A 19832-nucleotide genomic window follows, 5' to 3' on the forward strand; every position below is an offset into this window, starting at 1 on the left:
CGCATGCGCGGGACCGCCCCTCCCCGCCGCGCGGAGCCGAGCCCCAGGCCGCGGCTGCCGGCCCCGCCGCCGCCGCCAGCCCCCGGGCTCTGAGGGCGGGTCGCCCCCTCCCCCCCCTCTCGCCTCTCCGCTTCTGGGCCAGGGAGCGGGGCAGCGCCGAGGATGAGCTGGTTCAACGCCTCGCAGCTCTCCAGCTTCGCCAAGCAGGCGCTGTCGCAGGCCCAGAAGTCCATCGACCGGGTGCTGGACATCCAGGCCGAGGAGAGCCCGTGGCCCGACGCCGTTATACCCGACTACGGCGACGGTAAGAGCGGGCGGGCGGCCCTGGATGTGCCCCCCAGCCCCCTGTGTGGGGTGGGTTGGGACACCTCCCCTCACGCGTGCTGCCCGGGGCGGTGCCTTCGCCTCACCCGCCTCCTCCGCCCCCCTCCCCTGTCTCCCCCTCAGCCCGGGCCGGGGGTTGCGTTTGTGGGGGTTTAACCCGTCCCCCCTGTCCAAAGCCCGTTCTGCAGCGCCTGTGGTGCTTCTCCATCCCCTCTTACAGGTGAGGGAGGCACGACAGTGACAAAAAGCTGAGGAGGTCTCAGCAGCACAAGCAATACCTGGTTGTTGTCACCAGTGTCGTGCTTTGGGCAGCTCTGCACTTCATACCCGTATTTCTCAAGGCATTGTTTGTTTTTTTTTTTCTGAGGCAGTAATAGGTGATAAAAACCTTTTTATTAATAAAAAGCGGGAAATCATGTTCTTTCTGAGGCATGCGTGGATTCTCTTTTTGTGGTGGGAAGAGCGGAGTACAAACTGGAAGTCTGGTCCACATAAACCAAGCGAAGTTTCCACTTTCTGTGGCATTAAGTTCATAATTCTCCAACATCTGTTGGAAGGAATGTGTTGGTGGAAAAGTTGTCACAGCTTGGTTATGAGGAAGTGTCTCCTTGGTACGTGTGCTAATGCAGAACCTGAAAGAATGATCAGTCCTAAATTGCTGTTTAGAAATGAACGAGCAAAAAGGAGCCCTCTCATTAGAAACTTTTTTTTCCTCCATAAGAATAAATGAAGAAAAGGAAGGGAAACTAAGTCGTCTGGAATCAGTGTCCTTATTGCAACTATATTTAGAAGAAATGCATGTCTTTGCAGGATGGGATTATTTCCAGGCATATCCACAGCAGAGTTAGATTTCTGAAAACTGTAACAGTTGAAAGTGTTTTCTAGGTTGGCTGCTAATACAGTCAGTTTGGCACGTCTTTGTCCCTTTGTGGGAGCAAGGTCACTTACGTAGTCCAGTGTTGTCTTAAATTACAGGAATTGTTTGTAGAAGACTGTATAGTCCTTAGTTTCTTAAAACTTTAGGCTTGTCCAAACTGTTTTTTAATTTAATTTATATCTGATGAATTACAGAACTACTATAAATACTAAGAAAAACAGCAAAGATCAGCCTGCATCTGCTTTTCAGGGAAAACATGTTTGTTTATAAAAGAGGTAAAAGTATTTTCTGAATGTTACAATTCCCTCACAAGGCTTTTTCTGACGCTGTTGAATCATGGAGAAGGTAGTAATAAATCAGATGTTTGTAGTATTTTTGGTAATGAGATCAGTAATTCTCTGAATGTGAGATCTTGAGGTCGATACCTATCAATGGTTTCTGAAAGTGGTAGCCTGCTTTAAATACTATAACTCAGCCTTTTTTTAATAGATGCTACTGTATAAAGGGAGATTGTTTTTAAGAAGCATGAAATAATTACATTATCCAGGTTATGTTTGTAGGTACAAATCAAATTGTATATTATTTTTTGACTTAGTGTTCTTACTTGGAATGCTCCTGAAATTTGATGCTGAAATTCTTATTATTCTTGCTGTAGACAAGTCCTGGAAAACCTGCAAGAAATACAATGATAAAACCTGTTGCTGTTGTTTTAGGACAGTTTCAGAACTAATCAGTGTTGTGGTTTAACACCAGCCGGCAACTAAACACCATGCAGCCACTCACTCACTCCACTCTGCCCGTGGGATGGGGAGGAGAATCGGGAGAGTAGTTAAAATACTTGGGTTGAGATAAAGACAGTTTAATAGGACAGCAAAGGAAGTGAAAATAATAATTATAAAGGAATATAGAGCATGAGTGATGCCCAGTGCAGTTGCTCACTGCCTGCTGATCAATGCCCAGCCCATCCCCAGGCAGTGATCCCGGATCCCTCTCCTCGGCTGTCCCCCATTTATATGCTCAGCATGATGTCTGTGGTTCGGAATATTCCTTTGGCCAGCTCGTCCTGTCTATGCTCCCTCTCAGCTTCAATAGGAAGCCGAAAAAGTCCTTGACTGCTTAGCGACAACTAAAAACATCCATGTGTTATCAACATTCTTCTCATCCTAAATCTAAAACATAGCACTATACCAGCTGTTAGTAAGAGAATTAACTCTATCCCAGCCAAAACCAGGACAATATTTCCCCACAGGAGAAGAAGAAAACTGTCATTTTAGCTGGGCTCCTGACAATGTGTATTGTCATCTTCTTGCAGTTGCTTGGTGTGTGAAGGGAAAAATACGGAGCCTGTCACAAACTGAAAGGGCAAGAACCTTTCTTATAGTGTAAATTCCACAAATATTTAAAGCTTTTTTCCTCTGTGGAATAGTGTGTATTTGTCTGTGAGCTATTGGCAGATAACTTTTAAGACCTAGTAATTGTTTTGTCCTTTTGTAATCTGTATAATTCTATAATTTTAAACTATAGTTGTTCAGGTTGTTTTGCCTTGCCTCCTCTCACTGTAGGAAGCAGGAGCCCACATTCCCTTTTGCTTGTTCCCTTGGCAAAGGAAATGCCTGCTTTTTCTGCCCGAATAGGCTTCAGGCTTGCTTTTAGAGCTTTCAGAATGCTGTGTGGGCTTGTTTCCTCTTCCCAGACACTTCTCTCCATCTTCTTTCTGAAATTTTCATTCTTGGATTTACTGGTGCATTTGTGTGTGGTTTCTTTCTGCCTTTGCTTAAGTTACTGTATAACATGAAGAGAGTCAGCTGGTTGCATTCAGGTACTCTAGCTTTTTAGAGGTGTCTGTGTCCACTTTCAGTCTTAAAATTACTTCATGTCTCTCTTAAGCTTCTTTTGATTTGTCTAAAAATCAGTTCCAGGCTTTGTAAGGAAGTAGTAATGAAAATGGTGCTGTTTATCACCTATAATATTCACTTTAAGTTATATGATATTGAAAACATTTTTTTCTGAATTGTTGCATCTAAAAAGACAGATACTGAGAAATAATACATTTTAAGTGTTCTTGGCCTATTTCTTTTTTTATTGTTTTAGGAACAAATTCACTCATAAGTGGAGGATGGGATACATCTTCCTGGGGCTTAAGTTCGAATACAGAACCACAGAATCAGCCAGTATCACCAACAGCAATCACTAAGCCAGTGAGGAGGACGGTAGTAGATGAATCTGAAAATTTCTTCAGTGCCTTTCTCTCACCGACAGACGTTCAGAGTATACAGAAAAATTCAGTTGTGTCCAAACCTCCAGCCAAATCACAGCGACCCAAAGAGGAGGTGAAAAGCACTTTAAAGGAGTCTCAGCACTCCAGTCAGCTGGAAGTGCCAGTGACAACAGAGGCAGAAGTGAAGGATTCCTCTGTAGCTGGCCTAGTGGACTTGAAAACCCTTGATATTCCCAAGGAGAAATTAGAAGAGAATTCTGTGCTTAAATCTAACGCCAAGCATGAAGAAAGCACCGATGAAGTTACTGACAAAAAGGTGTCTGCTCTAAATCTGGAAGTACCTGAAGATGCTCTTAATGAGAAGTCCAGGGTGGGAGGGGATGGAACGGGAGGTGCACGGGACAGCACTTCACAGCCTCTTAATGTGGGTACAAAAGATGTGGGTTTGGAAACTAAGGAGCGAAAGACTGAGGACAGGCAAAGCAATACACCGTCACCTCCAGTTAGCACTTTCTCCTCGGGGACATCTACAACTAGTGATATTGAAGTTCTGGACCATGAAAGTGTAATAAGTGAGAGCTCAGTAAGTTCAAGACAAGAAGCTGCAGATTCAAAATCCAGTCTCCATTTAATGCAAACATCATTTCAGCTTTTATCTACGTCTGCATGTGCAGATTATAATCGTTTAGATGACTTTCAAAAAATGACCGAGAGCTGCTGCTCCTCTGATGCTTTTGAAAGAATTGATTCATTTAGTGTACAGTCTTTAGATAGTAGAAGTGTAAGTGAAATAAATTCAGATGATGAGTTGTCAGGCAGGGCTTCTGCTTCAGCATCTGTCGCTGTCAGTCCGTCTGCGCCAAAGACAGAAATGGTTGATGCCCTGAAAAATAAATCTGAAAACTTGGATGATGCTCCTGTTTTACATGCTGAGGAAGCTGAGATGGAAGAGAGTGGGAGAAGCGCGACCCCTGTTAATTCTGAGCAGCCAGATGTTTTGGTTGCTACTGTGCAAACTGTGGAAGAACAGATTGCGGAAGAAGAGCCTGAGCCGCAGCAGGATGCGGCGGAAAAATTGTTAGAAGAGGACACTGAAAAGCAAGAGCTTAAAAAGGTAACTGTAAAACATGTTTTGCAAACACACCCTTTTTTTTTCCCAAACAAATGAAACTCCTATTATCTCCTTATGTAGGTATTAACTTCACCTTATTTGAATGAATGAATTGATGCTGAACTACTTTACCTTGTACAAAACAATCCTTGATATTCTGCAGTAGAATAATACTGGTGAAATTTCTGGTCAAACAGTTTCAGGTTGCACCTAATCCACCTAGTTATTGTGAATTGGGAGTAGTGCTAGCAAACAGGATGCTTTGATAGGTCAAATATGTTATATTCATTCTCTGGTGTAATTTTTTTTCTGTGAAAGGTGAAGGAGATTCCTTAAGTATTTTGATTTGAATTATGAAAATACAAGCCTTTAGTATTTCAGCAATAATCAAGATAATATTTTGCAAGCATTTTTTTCCACAGACTTAGAAACTCTCAAAACTCAATTACATTCCAGGAGCATTATGTTCTTGAGGATAGCAGTAGTTAGTATAAATAAGTGCTTTTTACTAGATAAATTCATGGGGTTTTTTTTTAAGCAGAAATAATCTTTACTTTTAAAGGGAAGTTATACTAGGCTTTTTAATGAAGATAAGCGTAGTTACAGATTGTGAATAGCTTAAAAGAAATTTGTATGGCTAGTTTAGATGGATGGAATAACTTAGAAATATGGCAAAGTAGGATACTCAAGTGTATGGAGGGCTAAACTGGAGCTTTGAAGCCATGTGTTTTGTGCAGTTCTGCCAGTGTATTGTGTGCACTATCTTTTTTCCATTTCCTTTGTCACCTTCCTGTCTGTCTATTCTTGTTTTTAATTTCTGGGCGCATTTGACATGCGTTTTGTTCTGTTTCTTTGCATTTTGCTCTGCTTGTAGTTTATGTCCCTAATATGTGCCATAAATGGGCCCTACCCATGGCCTTACCCTGTAGGCATGGTTGTAATACTGGTGCTGTTTCTAATAGTAATAAGGGAAAAGCAGTTGCTTATGGGAGTTCATAAAATATCAATGTAATCTGTGTTTAAGGAAAGCATTTTTTTGTGTAAATCATACAGAATGTCAGTGTAAATTCCTTGGGGAACTCCACAGCCATTAACTGTTATCCATAAGTTTTCCTAACTTAAATGGTTATCCATTGTGGGAAGTAGTGATAATGGACCACAGCAGATTCTGTCTTTCTTTGGCCTTATTGAGCTACACTTACAGAATTTGTTTCATTTGTTTATATTTGTATATTTGCGTGTATGTTTGTGTTACTCCTCTATATTTAGCTTTCCAAAATCTGGTATTAAAAATTATTTTGATGATGTGAGCTAAGAGCTCTTGACCCTGCCTGAAAGTTTTCTTCCCTCATCTGATGCTGTTTTGCTGCTTTGTGCTAACAGCTCACAGAAGAGAATTTACATTTCCGAAGTAAATTGTTCTGTGATTCTGTAAAGAGTGGTATAAGGAGCACTGGGTGTCTTAATGGTTAATGTTAGCTATAGTTTTATAGGATATCAGCTCTGCTTTAAAATTTCATTTATAATTAAATATAACTGTTGATGGATATTGTTGAGGAACTTAGGTCAGCCACATGTGCTTATTTAGTAGGATTTCCACACCTGTAGAAAACAGGTGTCTTGTGTTTAGATATTGCTTAGCTCTAAATGAATGTGGCAGAAACATGGTAACCTTCACTGACTTTTACCTAAAATTCCTAAAAACATTGACAAGTTCAGCTTTAAATAGTGTTGGGAGGGAATGGTGGGGGGAAAGGGGAAGGCTGCCCCTCTTGTGTTTTAATTGTCCCATTCATCTGATCTTTATCTGCAAAAACATTGTCCAGATGATTGATTCATTAACTGAGAAACTGGAGAAGAGGGAAATACAGTTATTAAGTACTAGTAAAGAAAAGGCGCGCCTGGAAGAAGCTTATGATAACCTAAAAGAGTAAGTATGAAAATATACACAGTAGTGGGTGTAACTGTAATTTTACTGTAATACAATCGGTAGACAATATCATAAAACAAGTAGCTTTATAACTAGAACAAAGGTTGCAAGGGATGAGCAGTGTTTGGGAAAGGTGGAAATAATGATTGCATGTACTATGATGGTATTTTTTTAAAGACACATTACTTCTCGGGGCCAAAGCCTCTTTTGGGAAGAGGCTGGTGAAAGCTTTTTCAGTAAGTAAGCAGTAGGAATGACAGACAGATAGACTTGGTTATTAATAAAGATCTTTGTTATAAGACTGGATTCAGCAATTAAGGGAGACTGACTTTTTGATACAGATGGATAAACTTGATTTACTAAGTAATTTGCCAACTAAAATGTAGGTGGTGAAACTGTGGTAGAAGGGCTGGTTGTAGGGAAAAACCTGAATTCGTTATTTAATTCAGTTAAAATTAAAAGGAAAAAAAATGAAAAGTTGGATTTACCAGTTTACTGATCAAATATCAAGTTTAAAAATGTACTGAGAATATGTGAAGCTTACTATATAATGACTGAATTGATCTTAGCTTGTTATATAATGACTTACTTGATCTTAATACATTTAATCATTTGCCCTATATATGATACAGACTATGGTTAATCAGAAAGAACTTGATTAAGGGGCAAAACATTTAAGGGAAATCAAACATTTCATTGTTTTCATGGGTAAATTACTGAATTAACAAAGATCTTTGATCAGTACTTCTAGTATGGATGCGTTTTTTTGACTCTGCTTAATGTGTGTAAAATAAAAAAAAAACAAAACCACATTTTAAAAGCATTTAAGACAACCTATTGCAAACTGCTTGGAATGTCCCATAACCATGTGACTGTTCTGAAATGTTAATTTTAAATGTAGTGAAATGTTTAGAATGAAAGAAGAGAGCAGTAGCCTTTCATCCCTTAAAGAGGAGTTTGCTCAGCGAATTGCGGATGCTGAGAAGAAGCTCCAGCTAGCCTGCAAGGAAAGAGATGCAGCTAAAAAGGTAATTTGGCTTTTTAGTAAAATTAATATTTAAAACTTTAGAACAAAATTATATTTCTTGAGGTAGATTCATAAAAATTAAGCTAGGGAAAAGGATGAGACTAATGGGTGCTATCTCGTGGTATTAGTAACTGGCGTAAGTCGATTTTAGCCTTCCAGGCTGCTGGTTATTTCCTGGTGTTGACACGTATTCTTGCAGCCGTGTTGTCAACCAAGTTAGGGAACTCATGTAAGTTATAGTTTGGTTTCGAGGAAAAAAGGTTTAACATCTGCTTTCATTTCCCTTTTACCTATGTATGCATTTGCATTGGTCTGAGGGAGAAGAATGGCGTTGGGAAGTGGCAAAGAATGGGAATGGCTTCTTTAGAGGATTAAGTGGTAGGCAAATTAGGGACTGGGGACAGATTGGTTTGGAACGAGCAAAGAAGTCTGCAGCAACAAAGTTTATGGAGTTTAAATGTTCTTGAACTGGTATCACAGCATTACATTTCTCTAGCTTATTACTCCAAAAAGTAAACTCGAATCTATAACTGGAAAAAAAATAAATTTCACAGTTGTTTTATCACTGTATGTGTCACTGTGTTGGCACAGTAGTAAGTTGGAATAGAAAAATTCTCTGATACCTGTGTGCAAATATAACAGCCTGATTTTACTATATTGCAAAAGTTTAAGGTATAGAAAGTGAAATGGAAGGAGGAGTTGGAACAAGTTGTACAGAAAACTTATGGAGTCTCAGCCCTTGGAGGTTTTTAAAACTTGATGGAGTAAGTCTCTGAGCAATTGGATTTGATCAGATAATCTCCAGAGTTCCCTTCCAACCTAAATTGTTTTTGGAGAAAAGCCTTTTGAGAGGAAGTGGAGAAGAAAAAAGTGATCAGTGTAACTTAATATGTATTTATGCATAAATATATTTTAATAAGTGGTCTTAAGTATTTTATCCTATTATTTAGGAAGTAAAGACTGTTAAAGAAGAATTGGCTACTAGACTTAATACTAATGAAACTGCTGAATTACTGAAAGAGAAAGAAGAGCAAATCAAAGGATTAATGGAGGAAGGTGAGAATTAAAAAAAAAATTAATAGTAAAAATTTATAGAATAATTTGAAATGTACTGCCTTGACATATGAGCCTTCTTTATGTCAGGGCGGAAAAAACACATTATTTGAAGCATGTTAGATGTTTCTGAACATCTAAACTATGTAGGTAGCAGCACAGAGCAACAGGAGGGATCAGTCGACTAGAGGTGGCTGGAGGGGTACTTTCTGCAGCATGTGTTAAAGGTGCTGTGAGGTAAAACCAGTGTGCAGTACAACACTCCCTGTTCCTTTCAGCAGAAATCTAACTAGGCTGTTATTCAAGGCATTTCTACAGTGTCTCCCTTGCTACTTTTTAATTTTGAAAGGAAAACATAGTTACTAAGTGAACAGGCCACTTTGTTGTGGTTTTTTTTCTTTTCCTGATATGATGAGCTCATTTTCTTTACTTTAAATGCCTTTCACTTCCTATCCTATGTCACTATCGCTTAGTATAGCAAGGTCATCTCAGGATAAGGTAGATTTAAAACTCAAGAACTTGCATGAAAAAAAAATACAAAATTAAGTATTTTGGCTTATATTTTATTATTATTTTCATGGGACTGAAGAGCAGGTGTGAGTAGAGACAGTTCATAGAATAACAGCAATATGCACTAGCTTTATATTAATTTTCTTCACAGGAGAAAAGCTTTCCAAACAGCAGCTGCACAATTCCAACATTATTAAGAAATTAAGAGCCAAGGAGAAAGAGAGAGAGAATATTAACACAAAACAGAACAAAAAGATTAAGGAATTGGAAGAGGAATTGCAGCATTTAAAACAGGTGAGATATAAAAAGGTGGGGTTTTTGGTTTTGTTTTTTTTTTTTTTTTAATAAAAATAAGTATTAGCCACAGAGTAGCCTTTTGGTAAGGCTCTTGTCTAACAGATCTTTTTTTCTTTTCTGAGAGACTTCTCTATTTCATATTATTGGAAGGCTGAGGTATGATTTCTGGGTGCGTTCTCAGAGCAGTTTACAGCTGTGCTCAGGTATCTCTCCAGCTGCTTGTTTGCACTTGCACTGCTGTAGGTTATTGGGTGGGCTGACCAAATTCAGTTCACTGAATTTCAGTTGGAAAACCTGTACCAGCAGAATTTGGGCACGGTTTTTTGTTCAGTTAGTGATTGAATCAAAACCTTAGAGGCAGCAGAGCCAGTATGAGGAAGTGTGTGAAACTGTGGTGAAGAGTCCCCTCGTCTGAGGAAGACGAGGGAGCAAAACCTTTTGGTGAAATGTTAGATCGGTTTAGTCGTTTTGTGTAAATTCATCCTGAATTGGTTGCCACAGTTGTCATTGTCCTCAGATGGTGTCGTCTACCCTCTGTACTGGGATTAGTCTCATGCTTTTTGTTTGCACTCTTAATAGGTGCTTGATGGCAAGGAAGACCTTGAGAAGCAACATCGAGACAGCATTAAACAACTGAACAGTGTTGTGGAGCGACAAGAAAAGGATCTGGCTAAACTTCAGGCAGAAGTGGAAGACCTTGAAGAGCGGAACAGAAGTGTCCAGGCAGCGCTTGACAGTGCATACAAGTAAGCAGATATTTGTGTGCCTGTCTTCAACTGTACATTCAGCTTCTGTGGCTATTTCTTGTGCAGTGCTTGTAAAACGTTAATATATAACAGAGTTATTTGCAGTCACTATTGACATTGTATAAACTGTAAATGCATAGCGCTTTTTTTTTTTTTTTCCTCCCCAGGGAACTTGCAGATCTTCATAAAGCAAATGCTACAAAGGACAGTGAAGCACAAGAAGCAGCCCTAAGTCGGGAAATGAAGGCAAAAGAGGAGCTTGGGTTAGCTCTGGAGAAGGCTCAGGATGAGGCCCGGCAGCAACAAGAAGCTTTGGCAATTCAGGTGGGTCTTAAATGCAGAGAATAAAAATTTTTTCATTGAGCAAATGAATGTACTTGGACGGTGCGTGCATCTGACGTAACAAACCAGATGCAGTATAAGGTGGAACTCGTTTTTGTGTACTTACCAAATAACCAATGGATTTCTTTCCTGTGAACTTGTTCAGTCTTTAGTGGTAGTTGTGCTAAGCTTTAAAATATTAATTTTATTTAAAAATACTTCTAATTTTACTTGTCTAAATGAAGTGACTTTGTCAGGCTCTATGTTAAGTTTGTAGTCCTCTTACCATGATGCAAAGTTCAAGAAATGTAGTTGGACAAAATTTTTAGTGATAGATAAATGAGTGTAATGATTTGTGGGGGTGCAAAACTGAAGCCTTTAACTTGTAAACAGACATGCCCTGTCTAACAGTGTTTAAAAATGGTGCAGGACTGTAGCAGTGAATAGGTGGTACTGTAACTTTTTGCAAGAGATAAGTGACAATGTCGTGTTTATTTAGGTGGCAGACCTGAGGCTAGCACTGCAACGGGCAGAACAGCAGGCAGCAAGAAAAGAAGACTATTTACGCCAGGAAATTGGTGAACTACAACAGGTGCAACAGCAAATAGATGATGCCAACTGGTATCTGCAAGGAGGGCTTCTAAAAATGGGAAATGAAATGCTAGCATGACATTAATAGCCTGAAAAAGAGGCTTTTAGTTGCCTGCAGTATTTATCCAGTGTAGAACAACAATAAAAATATTAAAAGAAGTGGTTTTTTTTGATCACATATCAAAAACAAAATAATAGTTTTTATGATGCCTTTGAAACGTAATGCTCTTCTTCTAGTATAAGACAAAGTACAGCCATTAAGTTTGTAATAGTCCTCTAAAATTGCTACCAAATATGTTTTAAATTACTCTTTAGGTGCTGCTTAAAAATATTTTTCTTGTTCTTAAGGTCTAAAAAATAGATTGTTGCCAAAATGTTTCAGGTGATGCCCAGAGGGCTCTTGAAATGTAAATTTCAGGACTATTGCTCTATCTTGTATCTAAAAATTTTAGGCTTCTATCTTGAAATTTCACACTTCATTGTGAGTCTCAACATATGAGTTCTAGCATGTAAAGCAACTGCTACATGTTTAGCTGAATTCTATATTAATCTTTTAATCCACCATACGATTGTAAAGCTTAATTATATTTCATTTGCGATTTCAGAGGCTCCAAGAAGCAGAGAGCCGGAACCAAGAACTAAGTCAAAGTGTTACATCTGCTACACGGCCCCTTCTCCGGCAGATAGAAAATCTGCAAGCCACGCTGGGAGCACAGACCTCTGCGTGGGAAAAATTGGAAAAGAACCTTTCCGATAGACTTGGTAAGATGTTTTTTACTTTTACTGAGCAGTGAGGCTCTTGATGAAGATGTGAGATGGCTGAAGGTAAATGAGAAGGGCTTCACACTTGCCCACAGTATAGGTGGTAGGTCAGAAGAGACGAGCACAAAATGCTTTTCTGTAAGGAAATGGTGTGTGGGGTATTCTGACAAGGTTCTTGGACAGGTAATTCAGTGATTCTCTTTAAAACACAGTGTAGCACAAGATTGTAAGACAGGGGTGTTAAGAGGTATGTGTCCTTACAGCATCTAAAAGAAGGATGGACATTGAGACACTGGAAGACTACCAGCATTTTCATTTGTCAAGCCTGGTGCTTAGATTCTGTGTTGTAAAGGTTTGAACCATTTACTTACTTAACTCCATAGGTAGTGAGACACGTGCTTGCTGATACAGTAATCTATTATTTTAAATGAGGAACGCATAAAATCCCCAAAGGTGCACACAGAGAAATTGCTTCTTTTGTGGAGGCAATCTGTAGTTGAATGTTGCATTCTGAAAGAGTATGAGGTCTCCTCGTTCTGCATTGCTTTGTTCTTCTAACTGTATGGTGGAAAATACGTAATTTCCTTCACAACAGAAAACAGTTCTGGGTTTGTTTTTTTGTCGTTTTTTTTTGTTTGAAAAAGAAATATGATTTAAATCTAAAAAATCTCAGATTCCATTTTGATGCTTAAATAATTGGCCCATATTATAGATGTTTGATCAAAAAAATTAAACTCCATGCTTTTCTTTATTTAATATTAGGTGAGTCCCAAACTCTTCTAGCAGCAGCTGCTGAGAGAGAACGGGCTGCTACAGAAGAACTTCTTTCTAATAAAATTCAGATGTCTTCTGCTGAATCTCAGAATAGTCTTTTAAGGCAAGAAAATACACGCCTTCAGGCTCAGCTAGAAGTGGAGAGAAACAAATTGAAGAAAATGGAAGATGAAAACAGTAGGTGAGTTGCGTTTTTGGTTTAAAATTGTAGTGAACTGGAACAAGCTGTCTCTGACATAACCCTCTGCAGCAGATCTCTTTGCAAGTCGCAAAACTTGATTCTTTGGAATGTTAATAGGACTATGCAGAATGTTGACAGCTATTGATAAAGTTACCCAACTTCGTTAACGATCTTTTGTTTCATGCTGAAGATTGAAGTGTGTTACTTTCATTACGTTTTAAAAGTATATCATCTAAAGTAAATAGAGAATACTTACTCATTACTTTCTCTACCTCTTTCTTTCCTCTGTGTAGGTATGAGGTTGAACTAGAAGGTCTCAAAGATGAGTATGCAAAAACCTTGGAAGATGCAAAGAAAGAAAAGGTATTGCCTACTTCAGCTTTAATCTATGTTGTTGTTGAAGTCTGAGCTAACAGAAGGTTGACAACCTGTGGTTTGTTTTTTTTTTTTGTAGGCACTGCTAGCTACTCAGTTAGAAATGGAGAAGATGAAAGTTGAACAGGAAAGAAAGAAAGCAGTTTTCGTGCAAGAAGCAGCAAAGGAGAAGGTACTAAAAGCTGATGTTCATCTTATTGATGCTATCATCATTTGAGTAGATATCTATGGAAGCAGCAAAGCGGACGTAGCGCAGTACAGTGTATACTATGTCAGCCTAGGCACTAGCGACTTGCCTTTCTCTTTATTGTGACTGCCTTTTATTTCCAGTGGAATAAGTGTTATACTCAATGAAATGAGTCTTGAGTAATAGTCTGTTTAACCTGAGAAGAGACAAAGTATGGATACTGATTTTTCTAATCTTCTGATTTTTTTTTTTTTTTTAATGTTCTTGTATTCTTTTTCTTCTGAAGCTACTGGTTTTCTTTTCTTGGGCTACGGCATTGCCTCCACTGAATTCCTGTTTTGTGTTTCATGTGGCTGTGTAATGTACCACATGCTTTCCATTTTAAGTCACAGAACAGTCCTCAATAGTCAATAATTTTGTTACTGCTAATTAGCAGTTGATACTCAAGTAAAATTGTTTCTGTTACTGGTTTCTTACCATCTCCAGTTCTAAAATCTAAGTGCTTTATCCTTCAGAGGCTAACATACTTTCAGGTGCTGCCTGTAAAGACGTCAGTCTGTTTGGAAGATATATCAGTAAGGTATTAGCATGTGAGAAATCGCAGAATTTCATTCATGCGCTTTATTTAAAGAAAAAAAAAGTATTGACATGCATTCTAAAAAGAGACATGCTTCTGGATTTAGGGTATTCTATGGGCATAGAAAACTGCCTCTGAATCTCCCTTAGCTACTTGAAAAAGAAATTCTTTTGGTGTAATGCACAGCTTCTGTCTTTGTTTCCTGAAAGGTCTGAGAACTTGAACATAGGCTATAAGTGTTTGTAGCCCAGTCATTCTTATTGAACGTCGTATGTTCTAGGAATGGGGGAAGGCAAAGGTTTATTGGTCGCGTTGTGTTCTATAATTGGTGGTGGAAAAGGGCGGTCTGTTCTTTACAGAATCTGTCTTTTACCATCTTGTAAACTCCTTTCTTTATCTAACTGGTGATGTTGTGTGGGGCTTTTTTGTTTGTTGGTTTTTTTTTTTAAGGATCGGAAGTCATTTACTGTTGAAACCGTTTCAAGTACTCCAACTGTGTCGCGCTCTAGTTCCATAAGTGGAGTTGACATGGCAGGTCTTCAGACATCTTTCCTCTCACAGGTATCATATATCAGTTATATTGGCTTTTTTTGACAGACTGCTTTCTTTCCTCTTCAAAAAGCTTTATTAATGTAGAAAATGACTCTTCAAGAGTATATTGGCCTTAAACAAGGTAATTCCTATGCAGAACCATCGAAGACCTGCTTACAAGGTGTCTATGATTGTAAAACATTTGTGAAAGACAGTGTGAAACTACAGCTTTTATTGCAGAGTAATATATACCTGTATTGGTGCTGAGTTCACGTCTAATTTAATCTAGAAGAATTGAATAACACTGGTAGGAGTCAAATCAATTGGTTTATTTTTACTAGCAATCCTGGTTGAGGGCACAACCCTGCTCCCTCGGCAGTATCATTGACTGTTGTGGTCTGTGTGAAGCTTTCCTGTGGTTGTGGTTATCGATGTCCAAGTTAAATGGCGGTTGTACAGGTGCCATGAGAACTTGCCAGTAAGGAGTTATCTCAGATTGTACCTATTCACCATAAGCTCTTGGTTTAAAAACAAACTTTAAGCATTGAAATGCTGGCCTAGTAACAATATAATTTTAAATCTTAAATGATGGAATACTTCAGGAGAGGGAAAATATCAAAGGGTGTACATTTTTGTCTAATTTTAAGCTTCTCTAACATTTTGTTTATAGGATGATCCTCATGATCACTCATTTGGGCCCTTAGCTACCAGTGGGAGCAATCTTTATGACGCTATAAGGATGGGAGCAGGTTCAAGTATAATTGAAAACCTTCAGTCACAGCTAAAACTAAGAGAAGGAGAGATTTCACATCTCCAGGTACTGTAGTTACTCTTACGTGACCAAATACCTCATTTGTACATGTAAATACTAATGCAATCAATATTATATTGTTGACTTTATATTCAAAAAGCTTGGTCACTCTCCTCACAGCAGAGTGCATTCCCCTTTCATGAGAGTTCTGCTCACCGGAGTAGCCTCTGGAGGTATGTGTAGGGACGAGCAAGAGAAGCATTTGTTGCTTCCTTTTTTGTTTCAGCAAGGACCTATCCAGAGAACGTAACTTCTCTGTCTGAAAAAGAAAAAAAAAAAACAAAACAAACAAAAAAAAAACCAAAACCCCACAAAACAAACAAAAAAACCAAACCACTGATCACATTTGAGAAGTGCTTCTGAGGTGTGCTGTTTCATAGTCTGGTTTAAGGAGAAGCCTTAATTACCTTAGCAAAAATATTTTTATATGGTAAATTCTTTCCTCCTCCTAATTATTTGAAGTGTTTACCTTAGCTGGAAATTGGAAACCTTGAGAAAACTCGATCAATAATGGCAGAAGAACTGGTTAAATTAACAAATCAAAACGATGAACTTGAAGAAAAAGTGAAGGAAATACCAAAATTACGTGCACAGTTAAAGGTAAGTGTATTTCTGTTGTAAATGTGATGTAAAACCAACATATTTGCATTTTTTTAGGAATACCCCTATCAGTTTAGGGTTATATTCAAATCTGTCATAAATGACTGAAAAGCCTGGGATTTTTTTTTCTGTATTAAAATCTGAAAATGCCTACTCCATGACTAGGTAGTCACTTCAAAATGCAGTTGTTGGAACTGTGTGCTGTGCATAAGATGGCCTGCTAAGTTGGGGAGAGAATGTTTTTTTTGTTTCTCTCATTTAAGATGCTTCTCTGGAAATATCTTTTTAGTAAAGGAGGTGTTTTGATAAATAGTGTGGATTTAGAAGAGTTTCATGCAGAAGCTGAATGAGTGTGCCGAAGCGATAGCGGTAATACGACAGATATTTTAATCCCCTGAATGTTTAAGAACTTAAAAATACTGTGTATAGTTTTGGAGTGATTTTGGAAGCGATCATTTTTTATAAATACAGAATGTTAAATTCCCTGATGAAACATTTCATGAACTGTGGTCATTCCTGTAGTAAAACTCAGTGCAGTTTGCTAACTGATTTTAATGCTTATAGCTGTTGAGCTTCAAGGTGCTTCTGTATGTCCTCTGAAGCCAGCACTAAGTCTTTGTAGTCAAGGATCTTTGTCTTTGGAGTATCTTCCTTTTATATCTAGAGTATAAATCTAGCCATATTCAGAGAGTCAAATAGTGTAAAATACTATCCGAGCAGCAACTTCTTTTTTAAGTTGAAAAATAGTCAGTTAATAAACTTTATGTCCTTTCAGGATTTGGATCAAAGATACAATACAATTCTTCAGATGTATGGAGAGAAAGCAGAAGAAGCTGAAGAACTCCGACTGGATCTCGAAGATGTGAAAAACATGTACAAAACTCAGATAGATGAACTTTTAAAACAAAGACAAAACTAATTCCTGATGGAATTCTTAACATTATATGATAACAGATTGTAAAGATAATTGTTTATGTAAATGCTGAATTTAAATGTCTTGTAAAAAAACCAAGCCTGTACTATAGAAAATGTGACTATATAATAGAGTTCATATGTTGACAAAAAAAAAAATCAGTGCTTTAAGTGTCTTGTACTGTTTGCAGTTAAATTATTTGTGCAATATTTAAAATTTTTTTCAGTCATCCCTTTATTTAAGCTTCTGTTAAACAGTGGATCATTTTACTTGTGAACAGTAGCAGAAATGATGGTTGTTACCTCATGAGACAGCACTGGAAGGCATGAGTTTTACTAACGCAGCTCTTGATTCATAAACTCTGTGTACCTATGAAAATGACATTAGAAGTCTTTCTTAAGTGTTCTTAATATGAGTTTTTCTAAAATCTAATCAGTTAATTTTTAATAACAAAGTAGCAGTGGCTTGCTCTCTGAAGCATAATTGGTGGATATTTTTATGACAGGAAAATCTCACATTTGTACTCACAACAGCTGAACAAGTTAGGATAATTATTCTTAGACAAATCAGATTAGTCTGGCTATTTTACACTAAGCCCTCTAAAGCAGAGCGTGAGACTCGGATGAGACTTTAAATTACAGCTTCATTTTGTATATTGCTTGTGTTGTCTCGTGAGCTGTCTAGAGACAACAGCTCTGCTTGTAATTCTAAATGTGTTTAACTTTTAACACCAGAAATCTGAACTACTCAATATTTATTCTAGGGTTGGATGCTGATTTTTGACAGTAGCTAAAACAGTTCAGAAGAATGCAGAATTTTTTTTTTAAATGAATTGCTGCTGCTCTCATGGTTCCTTGTATATAAGTAGCAAGGCTTAGCCTTTTTCCATAATTGTACTGTGACTTAATATAGTTTTCAAGCAAATCTCCAGTGGCTGCAAAGTATTTCTCATGTCATTCCTTAAGCAAGGTATTGGTCAAATAGCATCCACGTGGCATGACGTTGGGCTGCATTTTTGGTAATGTCAGAGGAAGCGTTTGAATTGGCCCCTTGGGAATGCTGAGAACTGGAGGAAGAAGCTTACGTCTTCCTCTCTGCATTCCAGGCACCAAATACTTTGCTATGTCTCAGAGCTGTAGCTGTGGTAGGTACTTGTGTGAAGTACTCAGCAGTTGAAATTCTTTGCTTATCGTACCATTGCCTCTATTGTAAGAGGTTTCTTTCGCATCTGTGTGTGTTGTAATCTGTGTTGGAGAACTCTCTTCCTGCTTGTGCATTCAGTGGACTCAGAGAGACAAAGGATGTGAATGATGAGAAATTGCTTCTGCAGAAAAGCCTCTCCATACTAGGACTTTTCTGCAGGAGTTAGGGATTTGTTCCTCCTTGAGAGAACAGTGAGTCACTGAAGTTACACAGGCAAGAGTATGTTCATGGAAAAGCCTAGTTCAGTTTGAGATTCAGGCAGTTACTTTGAGGATTTCAATAAAGCCATAGAGCAAGAACGTTAAAATTTGTCTTAACTCCCCATCTGTCATAGACACTTTAACTGCTTTAATAAAATAAAGGACTTTTTTTTTTCATGGGGAGGTGGGAAGGAACAACCCTCTTCCTGTCTTAGTTTCAGTTTTGGAAACCAAGACGTTTTTTTTCTAAATGCCAGTGCTTTTGAAGGTAACATTTCCTGTGTGAGTGGATACTCCTTAAGGGCTGACACAGGTGCCGTTTTGAGTATGTCTCAGACTATCTTGGGTTTTCAGGAAGAGCTTGGGTAAATGGGAAATTTTAACATACAGTCAGCATTAACCGTTTTAGATAAAAAAGCATTTGTCAGAGTATTAGATTTTTAAATTTTACAAAAGTAGATGTAAATATTTGTATTGACTATTTTTGGATTCTTTACTCCCATTTAGTGCAACCTTTACTATCCCTCGAGCATCAGATGGCCTACTGTGTCTTAATCATCAAAGCCTTAGGGAACAAAGTGGCTGGTGGAAGGTAACAGAGACTTCAAAGTGTTGCGGTTTGATTGTCTTTGGTACAAATCTTGTATTCTTGTTTTGAAGAAACATTAACGTCTGCTGGGACACCTTAACTTCATTGCTATGAGATTGCCTAGAAAAGTAACATGCCAAATGAAAGGATTTAGGTCAGAATACTAATGTCCACTTCTATTTAAATTTATTGTTTTAGAATATTTCTTATGAAAGCAACTAATCTACACCTCATTTTCACTGCATATGCAAGTATGAAGAAATGCTGTTTAAAGGCTTAAAGGAGGATTATTTCCAGTCTGTGGTGGGTGGCAGCGAGGTCTCCGTTATCGTTGGTGGGTCTGGGCGAGATGCAACCTCTGCTGGTCCCCGCTTCTCTGGGTCTTGTGTTCCATCCTTTACCAACACAGGAGCTGGTGTTCAAAATCCTTCATGCCTGTACATGAGAGAAACGGTTCGCGCTGTTCATTTGGTTTGTTTGGGTTTTTTTTTGTCCTGCTACAAGTTTGTTGCAGTTTGTGTACCTGTGTTATACTAAGGGCTATAATGATCCTGAATACGCAACGAAATGGTGAAATTGGAACCCTTGGTTTCTGGTTGTAAAACGTGTATAAACTGTAAAAAGCATAGGGTCGGGGTAAAATAAAACTTTGTGCTAAGACTGTGCTCTGGTTCTTTTTGAGAAAAGGCTTAAAAATAGTTTTGGGGTGGGTGGGTGTGTATGAACCCTGTGGTATGAAAGGAAAATACCGCTGAAGTTAGAATATATCAAATGTAGTTTGAATTTAGAGTTACAAATGGCAGTGGCTATTTAGGCGCCAGAAGCTGGTTTATTTATAAACGCACTGCAGTAATAGGCCTAAAGGCGATGTGAAGTTTAGACTAATTTCCTTTCTTCAAGTAGAAGGGCTGTCTGATGGAGAGCGGTGTCAGCGCCCCTCCCGGGCCTCTGTCACCTGTAAAGGAGGGGAGATACTTTCCGCAGGTCCTTCCCTGCGGGGGAAGGACCAAAGGACCCGAGCGCTGGTGCCCAACACCCCTCGGTTTGAGTAAAAAACCTGCCGAGGACGCTGCGGGTCGCCCATCGCGGCACCGATGCCGGCAGCCTGACGGGGGGGGGGGGGA

General features: G+C 38.6%; 1 protein-coding gene across 2 annotated transcripts; it reads left to right on the forward strand.

The window, feature by feature from the left end:
- The first annotated feature begins 25 nt into the window (after positions 1–25).
- TMF1 (TATA element modulatory factor 1) lies at positions 26–19364 on the forward strand. Of its 2 annotated transcripts, none has more exons than XM_074152493.1 (17): positions 26–304; positions 3293–4533; positions 6357–6460; positions 7362–7488; positions 8438–8543; positions 9202–9344; positions 9927–10093; positions 10261–10417; positions 10914–11006; positions 11611–11767; positions 12530–12722; positions 13016–13085; positions 13177–13269; positions 14312–14422; positions 15063–15209; positions 15678–15803; positions 16579–19364. In XM_074152493.1, exons 1-17 carry the CDS (start codon positions 163–165, stop codon positions 16720–16722), a joined length of 3321 nt encoding a protein of 1106 aa, XP_074008594.1. In that variant the 5' UTR covers positions 26–162; the 3' UTR covers positions 16723–19364. The 2 variants fall into 2 exon arrangements, with proteins under 2 accessions (XP_074008594.1, XP_074008593.1); XM_074152492.1 differs by having other exon boundaries at positions 163–304; positions 3293–4539.
- Positions 19365–19832: the final 468 nt, after the last annotated feature.

The sequence above is a fragment of the Numenius arquata genome, chromosome 8, assembly GCF_964106895.1.
Source record: "Numenius arquata chromosome 8, bNumArq3.hap1.1, whole genome shotgun sequence".
Lineage (NCBI taxonomy): Eukaryota > Metazoa > Chordata > Aves > Charadriiformes > Scolopacidae > Numenius > Numenius arquata.